This window comes from Cherax quadricarinatus, chromosome 58, assembly GCF_038502225.1.
Source record: "Cherax quadricarinatus isolate ZL_2023a chromosome 58, ASM3850222v1, whole genome shotgun sequence".
NCBI classification, from domain to species: domain Eukaryota; kingdom Metazoa; phylum Arthropoda; class Malacostraca; order Decapoda; family Parastacidae; genus Cherax; species Cherax quadricarinatus.
The window spans coordinates 9,205,973-9,218,008 of record NC_091349.1 but is presented as its reverse complement, the minus strand read 5'-3'; the positions used below and the strand labels follow the sequence as shown (position 1 = coordinate 9,218,008).

The 12,036-nt window shown below is 39.4% G+C and overlaps 1 protein-coding gene across 2 annotated transcripts; it reads left to right on the top strand.

Moving 5' to 3' along the window:
• The first annotated feature begins 3,476 nt into the window (after window positions 1-3,476).
• ND-SGDH (NADH dehydrogenase (ubiquinone) SGDH subunit) lies at window positions 3,477-9,924 on the top strand. 2 transcript variants are annotated; one of them, XM_053790189.2, is made up of 4 exons: window positions 3,477-3,596; window positions 5,769-5,983; window positions 8,536-8,642; window positions 9,387-9,924. In XM_053790189.2, exons 2-4 carry the CDS (start codon window positions 5,780-5,782, stop codon window positions 9,529-9,531), a joined length of 456 nt encoding a protein of 151 aa, XP_053646164.1. In that variant the 5' UTR covers window positions 3,477-3,596; window positions 5,769-5,779; the 3' UTR covers window positions 9,532-9,924. The 2 variants fall into 2 exon arrangements, with proteins under 2 accessions (XP_053646164.1, XP_053646163.1); XM_053790188.2 differs by lacking the exon at window positions 3,477-3,596 and adding an exon at window positions 3,597-3,731.
• Window positions 9,925-12,036: the final 2,112 nt, after the last annotated feature.

Below are 12,036 nucleotides of genomic sequence, written 5' to 3'. Positions count from 1 at the left end.
TCTCTGACCAGTGACTCCCTACGCATTTCAGATATATTGGCCTCTTTTAGCCGCTCTGTTATTCTTTTCCGTCGCCTGTAAAGGGAGTGCCTGTCTCTTTCTATTTTACATCTACTCCTCCTTTTTCTTAAAGGAATAAGCCTTGAGCATACATAGAGTGCCACCGAGTTAATCTGTTCTAGGCATAAGCTGGGGTATGTGTTGCTTAGTCTATCTTCCCAGCTATATCGTTTTGGACTTGATTTACTTGGTCCCACTTTATGTTCTTGTTATTGAAGTTGAATTTGGTGAAGGCTCCCTCGTGACTAATCTCATTTTGTCGGTCGTGGGCTTCGCGCATACATGTTTGAACCTCGATTATGTTGTGATCTGAGTATATTGTTTTTGATATGGTGACATTTCGTATCAGATCATCATTGTTAGTGAAGATGAGGTCTGGAGTTTACCTGGAGAGAGTTCCGGGGGTCAACGCCCCAGCGGCCCGGTCTGTGACCAGGCCTCCTAGTGTATTCTCCAGTCTAGCATGCTCTATTATTTGCTGGTTTAAGTTGAATTTTGTGCAGAGATTCAAAAGCTCGTGTGTATGTGAGTTCTCGTCAGAGCTGCCTCCTGGTGTTATCACTAACAACTTTATTTGCTATATTCCTCCATTTTAGGTGCCTCAAGTTGAAATCCCCCTATGTCTGGCTTCTGACACAAGCATGCCACAATTTATACTTATGAGTTGAAAGCATTTATGGATGACAGAGAATCAGTTACAATTAAAGTGTCAACCTTAGATACATGGACGCATTTGAGTGCAAGGAGTATGGCAAAGAGTTCTGTTTGAAGGGTAGAGGCCCAGTTGTTGAAGATTCCTAATGCTGCACATGTCTTATTTATTAACTTATCAGTATCTTATTATACCATTTATAATATACATTTTCATCAAGCTTGACGGCTAGAATATAATATACCCTTGCAACCACAAATAGGTAAGTGCACTGATGCAGTCCCCCAGACTTACACACTCAACACTAGTAGGGAACCCACACCTGGTCAAGCACGTCAAGAAATTAGAGAGCATGCATAGCATGCATAGTTCCTTTGTATAAAGGCAAAGGGGATAAAAGAGAGTGCAAAAATTATAGGGGGATAAGTCTGTTGAGTATACCTGGCAAAGTGTATGGTAGAGTTATTATTGAAAGAATTAAGAGTAAGACGGAGAATAGGATAGCAGATGAACAAGGAGGCTTTAGGAAAGGTAGGGGGTGTGTGGACCAGGTGTTTACAGTGAAACATATAAGTGAACAGTATTTAGATAAGGCTAAAGAGGTCTTTGTGACATTTATGGATTTGGAAAAGGCGTATGACAGGGTGGATAGGGGGGCAATGTGGCAGATGTTGCAGGTGTATGGTGTAGGAGGTAGGTTACTGAAAGCAGTGAAGAGTTTTTACGAGGATAGTGAGGCTCAAGTTAGAGTATGTAGGAAAGAGGGAAATTATTTCCCAGTAAAAGTAGGCCTTAGACAAGGATGTGTGATGTCACCGTGGTTGTTTAATATATTTATAGATGGGGTTGTAAGAGAAGTAAATGCGAGGGTCTTGGCAAGAGGCGTGGAGTTAAAAGATAAAGAATCACACATAAAGTGGGAGTTGTCACAGTTGCTCTTTTCTGATGACACTGTGCTCTTGGGAGATTCTGAAGAGAAGTTGCAGAGATTGGTGGATGAATTTGGTAGGGTGTGCAAAAGAAGAAAATTGAAAGTGAATACAGGAAAGAGTAAGGTTATGAGGATAACAAAAAGATTAGGTGATGAAAGATTGGATATCAGATTGGAGGGAGAGAGTATGGAGGAGGTGAATGTATTCAGATATTTGGGAGTGGACGTGTCAGCGGATGGGTCTATGAAAGATGAGGTGAATCATAGAATTGATGAGGGGGAAAAGGGTGAGTGGTGCACTTAGGAGTCTGTGGAGACAAAGAACTTTGTCCTTGGAGGCAAAGAGAGGAATGTATGAGAGTATAGTTTTACCAACGCTCTTATATGGGTGTGAAGCATGGGTGATGAATGTTGCAGCGAGGAGAAGGCTGGAGGCAGTGGAGATGTCATGTCTGAGAGCAATGTTTGGTGTGAATATAATGCAGAGAATTCGTAGTTTGGAAGTTAGGAGGAGGTGCGGGATTACCAAAACTGTTGTCCAGAGGGCTGAGGAAGGGTTGTTGAGGTGGTTCGGACATGTAGAGAGAATGGAGCGAAACAGAATGACTTCAAGAGTGTATCAGTCTGTAGTGGAAGGAAGGCGGGGTAGGGGTCGGCCTAGGAAAGGTTGGAGGGAGGGGGTAAAGGAGGTTTTGTGTGCGAGGGGCTTGGACTTCCAGCAGGCATGCGTGAGCGTGTTTGATAGGAGTAAATGGAGACAAATGGTTTTTAATACTTGACATGCTGTTGGAGTGTGAGCAAAGTAACATTTATGAAGGGGTTCAGGGAAACCGGCAGGCCGGACTTGAATCCTGGAGATGGGAAGTACAGTGCCTGCACTCTGAAGGGGGGGTGTTAATGTTGCAGTTTAAAAACTGAAGTGTAAAGCACCCTTCTGGCAAGACAGTGATGGAGTGAATGATGGTGAAAGTTTCTTTTTCGGGCCACCCTGCCTTGGTGGGAATCGGCCAGTGTGATAAAAAAAAAAATTGCAACAAGACTAGTCCCGGAACCGAGGGGTATGTCCTACGAAGAGAGGTTAAGAGAACTTAACCTGATGATACTAGAGGGTAGGAGGGATGGAGGGACATGATAACGACGTATAAAATACTGAGTGGAAATGTCAAGGTGGACAAGGCTCGAATGATTCCGATATGGGACACTAACAAGGGGCCACAACTGGAAGCTGAAAGCTCAGATTAGTCACATAAGATAAGATTTCGTTCGGATTTTTAACCCCGGAGGGTTAGCCACCCAGGATAACCCAAGAAAGTCAGTGCGTCATCGAGGACTGTCTAACTTATTTCCATTGGGGTCCTTAATCTTGTCCCCCAGGATGCGACCCACACCAGTCGACTAACACCCAGGTACCTATTTGCTGCTAGGTGAACAGGACAACAGGTGTAAGGAAACGTGTCGAAATGTTTCCACCCGCCGGGAATCGAACCCGGGCCCTCCGTGTGTGAAGCGGGAGCTTTAGCCACCAGGCCACCGGGCCACATAGATGTTAGGAAGTACTTCTTTAGCCTTAGAGTTGTCAGGAAGTGGAATAATCTGGAGAGTGTAATAATGTTGGTAGAAATACCGACAATATGTAAAGTAATAGGACACAAGTGCAACTAATATGACATTTTTATTGTGGCAACGTTTCTTTCTCCTGGAGATTTGTCAAGCCGTTAGAGCTTGACAAAGCTCCTGGAGAGCGAAACGTTGCCACAATAAAAATATCACATTAGTTGTACTTGTGTCTTTGTACCTTACAATCTGGAGAGTGAAGAAGTAGGGGAGGCAAGTTCCATACACAGTTTTAAGAAAAGGTATGATAAGGCTCGAGAAGCAAGCAAAGTGACCTAGTATGAACCAGTGAAGAAGCGGGTCCAGGAGCTGTAAATGGACCCCAGCAAGCACAACTAGGTGAGTACAGTGGCAGTGCGCCAGGCGCTGCGCTACACAAGGTAGTGAGAGTAAAGATGTCGGTGGTCAGCTGTCTCAGGTCTGGCACCAACCTCCTCAAAAATGTCTCCAGCCCGGCCAGATGCCTCTTCATGAGTGAGTTATACTAGTAATAATGTTATGTGTCTTCCCTCACGGGGTTTACACCAAATTATACCTTCATGTTGGCTCGAAAAATATATTAATGCCGCTGGCAGTAGTACCGGTACCTCAATAAGTTCGTTATATATCAATGGCACAATAAACTGAAAGTATTTCAGGTGAATCAGGAGAGGATATATTCTTTGAGGGATGTATTTCCCTGAGAGTATATGTACTTTAAAGAGTTATGAACTTATTTTGAGGGATTAAAGTATTCCTGAGACCCTTGTGGGTTTAACGCGTAGTTTTCATTGCAATAATAATAATAATAAAGTGTTCATATCTGATAGTTAAAAGGGTTATCATGCATCCTTAGTGACCCTAGTGTAGTTAATAGACTTTAATAACATTAGAAATAAGTCACTTTGACTTCCTCGGTTATCTTAAGTAATCTACATATATGCTGCTAGTCTAGATTATGTTAGGTTTGCTTGAGCTAGGTTGGGTTACATTATTAATTTTTACTTTATCAAAGCTTCTTTCCTATTTGTTCCCCGTCAAGGATGGTTCCTTGATGCTGGTGAAGGGTTCCCCTCAAGGAAGGTTCCTTGATGTTGGTGAGGAGCTCTTGATTTAGGGTATTGGATCTGTGCTCCAGTTCCCCGAATTAAGCCTGAATGCCTTCCACATCCCCCCCCCCCAGGCGCTGTATAATCCTCCGGGTTTGGCGCTTCCCCCTTGATTATAATAATAATAATGGTGAAGGGTTCTTGATTTAGGGTATTGGATCTGTGCTCCAGTTCCCCGAATTAAGCCTGAATGCCTTCCACATCCCCCCCCCCACAGGCGCTGTATAATCCTACGGGTTTAGTGCTTCCCCTTTATAATAATAATAATAAAAATAATAATAATAATAATAATAATTCCTATTTGTTCAACATATATCTCGTTTCCAGTGCAAAAACCTACTTGGTAAAAAGAATTTACATATTGGTTATTTTTGCCTAAATAAAAATTTTCCACATCAGATATTTATTTTTCGTGTGGAATGGATAGCAGGGATGTTTATTTATAATATAAAATATTTGCAGATTTCTCTCCTGAGGAAAAATAAACTGTGACCAAATTTAGTAAAATTATTGCAGATAGTAGTATAAGATAACCTATAATAAGCCCAAATTATTCTATTGGATAACTTATTTTTTAACATGTCACTGAACCTGATGATGGTGATAGGAAGGTTCTGTAATGTCACTGGATGTTGTATATTTCCTTGGTACTGTAAAAGGGGTTGGATCATTCAGGTTTATGCTTTGCCAGGGTTTTTTCAACATAATCACCTGTGTTGATTCAAAGTTTATTTAGAACATATTGCTCGAGTTGTGTGGTGTTATATATGTATTAAAAAATTTGTGAAATCTTTAAATATTGTATATCACTTGTTTTTTTCCTGTGTACATCTATAGTACAGTTCTGGTAGCTATATAGAAGGAATTTCTTTTTCTTTTCATCAAGCTTAATGGTTAGACTATAATATATGTAAGAAGCTGAGTTAGGATAACAGCTATTTGTAAAAGTCAGCTGTGTTAAAAAATATATCATGAAAGCTCTCAATATCCTCCATTTCTTATACTGCAGATTAACTTTAGTATAAAGTGTTTTATGAAATCATAATTTTTTCAACATGTTTTGGTAACAAGGAATTATGAATGACTCATGAAATCATAATGACATGATTGCAAACAGATCATACCACGGGTGCTAGCCTGGAGTTTTACAACTCGCTCACCACGAGTTCAATCCCTGCCTGTGGTATGGTAAAAAATTATGAAATGTGCATATTTTTTGCAGTTACCAAATATATACATGTATATATATATGTATTTGGCACATTTCCTAAAAGCTCATTAATGTTATGCATAATATAATGTTGTTGAAAATTAAAATGTATTGGCTGTTTTTTAAAGTAAAACTAAGAATGTGAAAGACTGTTGGAATGTGCTTTCCGAGCCTCTGATCTTCAAGTATTAATATTTGTCTTTGTGTTTGCAGTCCAGCGAGAGATGGGGGGGCATGGGCCCAGAAAAATGGTGATCACTCCCTCTCGTTGGCAGTGGCACAAGTTCAAAGATATGCTACACTTCTATTTCATGCTTGGTGTGATTCCCCTTGGAACATTGGTGTTTCTTGTCAATATCTTCATTGGTCCTGCTAAACTGTCTCCTATCCCCGAAGGTTACATTCCTAAAAATTGGGAGTACTACCCAGTAAGTACTGTGTTCAGATTTCACATTTTTGTTGTTTAAAGCTTATGTTTTAGCCCATCTCAGTTAATATTTAAATACTAAATTTACAAGAGACCACATGGAGATCATGTGTGCTTACATGGTGCATGTTGATCAATGATCTTATGGAAAGTTTCTGAGTAAATTTTAAAAATAGCGGTCTATTTTAGTGTGACATAATGAAAAATTAGTTGGGAAAGAAAAAAATGAAAATTATGAATTGTTATAGATTCTTTAAATGAATATAGAGTAGGAATGATAATGGGAGAGTGGGAGATAAAAGTAAGAATGTGCCAAGGGAAGAGTGAATGTGTGCTGACAGCCTTAGTGAATTAGATTGACCAGAAGCGTTAATCAAAACTGTCCTAGAAGTTAATGAAATTTAACCCTCTTTTTTTTTGGGGGGGGGGGTCATCCTTCCTTGGTGGGGGATGGCCAATGTTTGAAAAACTAAAAAGTGATAATGACTTACAACTCATATAGTGGCTAAGAAAGTTTCAAGATTGGCACAGCAGGAAAGTCTTCTTGAAATAGCACAGCTATGTGGGACAGTAATGGAGCTGTATTGAATAAGATACTAAATATCATTGTAGAAAGTACACAAAATAGAAGTAAAAACCCCTGAAAAAAAAGTAGTTGTGAGGAATGAGGCATTCTAGTGTTAATAAGGTGATTGTTTGCTTGTGATTAATTTAGTGGGAGAGGAAAGTTCAAGAAGCAGGCCCACACTGAATACGTCATCTTGGCAGTAGTAGTGAAGTGTGGTCAAGACCTTGCATTATGAAAAAATCTTGTACATGTACAACTCATTTCAAACTTAAGTTGAATATGAATGATATAAAAACAATCATCTGGCTTGTACCTACCATATGTATGGAAGGAGGTACCTGCAATATATAAAAATGTGTGTTATTTGGTTAATAAATGTAGTTTTATTTTTGTTGTGCAACTTTATTTGCCATCCATTTTGCATAAATACACTTGCATTTTCTTTGTCTTTCAAGATTTTCTGCAAATGGATTAAATATTCCATACTGCAAGATGCTGTGCTGGTTCTGTGTGTACTAAAATTTTGGGTGAATTCAAGTGTTTAAAAAATATTAATGTTGAGCATTGTGTATACTGTAGATTTTATCTGCTTAAGGTGTGGCCCTTGTAGTTATGCAACAGGAAGAGTGGTGGAGGCTAGATCCTCCATCCACTAACTTCAGCCTCCATCCACTAATGGCGATTGTCCATTTGGATGAATTATCTGATTCTTAAACGTAATAAATCCTGGCTATACAGGCTTGAAAGCTTCTGATAGCTGTATATATATTGAGAAACCATCTCAGTCTTAATTAAATGCATTGCAGTTGAGTGCTTCCTGGAATTTAATTACAATGTTGCTCAGTTGTCATTACTGTAAATTTAGACTGGATTTAACCCTTTGAGGGTCAACAGGCCCTCTCCGAGACTCGTTCTCAGGGTCGGCCAAATTTAAAAAAAAATAAATAAATTTCTCTTATGAAAAGATAGAGAATCTTTTCCCGATCATAATGACACCAAAAGTTTGAAATTTGATGGAAAACTTACAGAATTATGCTCTCACGAAGTTAGCGGTCTCGGCGATGTTTACGCATAGGCGATTTTGCCCACTTTGAGCCCCATTTTCGGCCAATTCCACTGTACTAGTCGGCAAAAAACATGAATATTTCGCTAGAACTCCATTTTTTTCTATCGAATGAGTGCAAGAAACCACCCATTTATCAATTTCAACTATCCAGTACAGTGGTCAGAATTTAGCAATTTTGCCAATTTCACACAAATTTCAAAAGATACCAATTTCCGAATAGGGTCCAGAATAATCAAGAAAGACATTCCTGGCACTAAAATGACATTTCCTCTGTTCATTAGTCACGTCTCAAGGCCCCTCTTATATTCTTTTGCTTTCCACTTTGAATTTTTATTCTCACAAAAAATAGAAGATTTACTGTTATGCAGACTACTGCATTAGTGTAAAAAATGGTATAAATAATATTGGCGCACTTGCAAAAGAATATTAGACTCACCAGTTGACGTGTATTGGAACCTTGGCATGATTTGTTTACTTTTGAACTTTGGTAAAAATCGAACATTTCTGTTACTTTGAGCTCAATTTCAAGGTACTTTTCATTGTAAAACCAGTCAAAATCATCTCAATTTCTGTAATATGTCTTCCATTCTATAAAATGAGACCAAGAAAACTAGAATACAACAATAAATACCATACGAAAATACAGTGCAAAGTCACTGTTTTATTTCAAAAAAACGGTCACAGTTTTTTTTTTCTCATGCAGTGTGTGCTGCACGATTTTTTTTATACTGTGCACACTGACCACATAGACCCATTCTTTCATATGTAGGCCTACCAGCTTTCTCCCACTAGATTTGAGAGTGCTAGAGTTTAGGCGTACTAGTACGTCAAAAACCCTGGGTTGTAAGCCGTACTAGTACGGCCGAAACCCTCAAAGGGTTAAGGTAAATGATGACACTGATGAGTTTTTATCTTTCAGCACCCAATCTCCAGATTCTTGGCACGATATTTATACACAAGTCATCAGCAGGACTATGAGAAGTACCTTCACTTCATGTATGAGGAGAAAGAGAAGCAACAGATGAGGTGAGTACAGTACATGGGGTAAAGAATGCTATATTCTTTTGTGTAGTGCTGTGACTTCCAGTAGTTTTAATGGAAAAAATTATTCAAGAAAGCTTACAAGTAAAATTCAGTAGCAGGGGCATATATATTTATTTTCACTAGATTTCATATATGTAAAATTTTCACATACAACCTCTCCTCACTTATTGACGTACTCGTTTACCGACGACTCGATCTTACAATGGGCTCTGACCAGTGTGCATACCTAAATAATGTATATTAGAGCTGATTTCCTCTATTCTGTATTACAATGTACAGTACACTACTGTATAAACATTTAAAAATATACCAGAAATGTTGTGGTGCAAAGATGATATTAAAATTATATCAATGATGGTTGACATAAACCCACTACCATTATAGTACACTCCTCACTTAGCGTCGAATTCATTTACTGACATGGTCTTAGGAGCGGAACTCTGTTGTTAAATAAAGAGAGGCTGTATTGCATTCTAATTATTTTCATTGAATTGAGAATTTGTAAAGGATGTTATATATTTAAGTAGCTTCTGAACAATGTTTTATGTTTAAAACATCTTTAGGATTACAGTCCCTGAAAACAATTATTTTCTCACTCTTCAAAATTCCCTAAGCATTCATTTACCTCCCAAAATCTGATTGCTTCAAATATTGTCATTCATTTTTTAAAACAAGTTTGGGGCTGATAGGGTTTTCAAATAATATACTTTTGTTATTCTTCCAAAGGTTGCTTGAGAAGAAGATTCGTACCTTGATGGCAGAGCGTGGAGATTCTCAGGCAATGTTCTACCGGCCAATCCTCACAAAGTACCATCGCTATGTTCGTGAAGAGTATGATAGATTGGAACACACTACTGGCCCTACAATTTAATTTGTTTTTAAAAGTTGGATTCTGTTGGTAAAAAAAGTTTTTGATGTGCAGTGAATCATAAGTGACTTTCCAAATTTTTAGTGAATTTACTGTGCTAATTAATAGTAATTTATTTATTTAGTACATAATGGTATAATTCATGAAGGATTCCTTGAGAAGAATATTTTGTATGACATTAAATACAAGAAAGAAGGAACACTGCAGCAGGCCTACTAGCCCATGCTAAGCAGGTTCAACTCACACCCACTCTTGTACTTGTCTAACCTATTTTTAAAGCTACACAAGGTTTTAGCTCCAATAACTATACTCGGGTGTATTTATCATACCTTCCATAGATATCAGGCATTGTGTAAATTGTAAATAAAATGCTTTATTATATAATATGTTGTTATATATCGTGTTTTATTAAACTCTATTTTGTTTGAATTTCATGATCATAGAACTCGTGAACAAACAAAGGGGTATTTGGTTCTTAATTCTTTCAAAATTTAGAGCAACACTTGACAGTTTGAAATTTTGCAGCCGATCTAATTTCAGTTATTTTACAATTATCACTGAATGACTTTCATTTAGATGAATGGTTCAGAGAGCTGACATGTTGTTGAATTAAACACATGTGCAACTCTTGGGTATCTTTATTGAGGAAACGTTTCGCCACACAGTGGCTTCATCAGTCCATACAAAGGAGAAACTTGAAGAACAGGAGGAGAAAGAGGTAATCAGTCCCTCAGCCTTGAGTCGATGTGGTCAGTCCATCAATCTTGAATAGAATATGTCATATTAGCGGAGAAGCATCTTATAAACCGTAGACAGGTGAGGGGCAGCAGTCGTAAGTGGTGTCACATTTGTCCAATGTGGAAGTAGGTCGTGCCCAAGGGTTAGGCAAGTGAAGAATTCCCAAGTATTCAAGATTGATGGACTGACCACATCGACTCAAGGCTGAGGGACTGATTACCTCTTTCTCCTCCTGTTCTTCAAGTTTCTCCTTTGTATGGACTGATGAAGCCACTGTGTGGCGAAACGTTTCCTCAATAAAGATACCCAAGAGTTGCACATGTGTCTAATTCAACGACTTTCATTTAGCGCTTTTTTTATGAATACAGTATAGTAATATTCAAACTACACTGAATCTCACTGTTTATTCAGATGAGCAATAAGATATTTATTTCCCATGGCTCTCTTTTATGCCCCTTAATATTTAGAAGGCATGTGGACCTAGGTTTCATTCTTACCTAAAAAAATGCCTACTGTTAGGTAATTTTTTAATTGTCATTATTTGTATTAGTGGTAATACTGCCAACACAATGAATGATTTTGAAAGTGTTTCCTTCTTTGGGTCATTACCTTGGTAGGAGATTGTTATTGAGGAAAAAAATTTAAGTGGACACAAACAACTAATGAGGCATTATGGCTGTTTCACACTCCAGGAGCTTTATCAGGTCAGTGTAATACAAGGACACAAGAAGGGATGTAAAGGGAACAAAAGGAGGTGCAGAAGGGGAGGTGTATTCACATGAACAGCAGAACACCACCAGGTACTTAGGAATTAAGGACCCAGAAGCCTGCATATGAGAATGAATAGAAGAGGCAATTATCTCTTTTTCAAAGAATTACACAGAACAAAGGCAGCATGAATCCAAGAGAGCTCACCATCACCTGACTGTACTACTACTACTGCTACTACAGATTTGTGCCTCTTCAAGGGGGGCTCCTTGGCGTGGTGAAGAGGCTCTTGGTCTGAGGAATTAGACTTGTCGGTCTCCTTCCTCAGACCGAACCTAATTACCCCCCAATCCCCCGTTCCCTATCCCATCCTCCCCTTTTTCCTTTCCTGCTCCTCCCCACCCCTCCCTTTTGCCCTTCCTTTTTGGCCTTTTTTTTTTTTTTTTTTTTTTTCCACAGGCACCCTAGTTCTTAGGTAGGGGAAAGGGTACCGGGGTCCATCCCATTCCGTTGAGGTTCTTGGCAGTGGCGTAGTTTGCCGTGGAATCTGGATTGCCTGGGGATGTCCCGATCCCTCTCCGGTATCCCAGAGGGTGGCTTTGGGTGTCTCTCGGGCGACGGGTGTATCTCTGGAAGCCACCTTTCGGATTCCGGGGGTGGTGGCCGAAGGAGGTATGCTTTGTGGCGGATTTCCGGCCGCCCTCTCTTTTGTCCACCGAGGTAGCTCGGCAGATGTGAGGTTGCTATCCCGGATTGCCGGTTTACTGGCGTGATGGGTAGGGTATGGCACGGGTTCCATGCTGCATCTGCACTACTTGCGGTGCTGAGGTCCTCTTGGGCCCGGAGGGAGATTTCTGGCCCTTTCATTCCTCCTAGGAACTATCCCTCCCCGGTCCCCCCTTTTTTTATTCTTTTTTTTTTATTTTTATTTTCTTTTCTTCTTTCTTTTTTTTTCTTAAAAACAAAAAGAAAGAAGTAACCTAACCATGGCAGCCCTAGTCCATGAACCTGCTACCCCCCGGGCCCCTTCTTGATACCGCACCCCGTTCTGACCCCGCCTCG

Bases quoted from the DNA above. Each gene is read 5' to 3' on its own strand.
- ND-SGDH (XM_053790188.2), top strand. From the start codon at position 3,653: ATGTCGGTGGTCAGCTGTCTCAGGTCTGGCACCAACCTCCTCAAAAAT. The intron at 5,984-8,535 runs GTAAGTACTGTG...TTTATCTTTCAG, and splicing joins AAAATTGGGAGTACTACCCA to CACCCAATCTCCAGATTCTT. The intron at 8,643-9,386 runs GTGAGTACAGTA...ATTCTTCCAAAG, and splicing joins AAAGAGAAGCAACAGATGAG to GTTGCTTGAGAAGAAGATTC.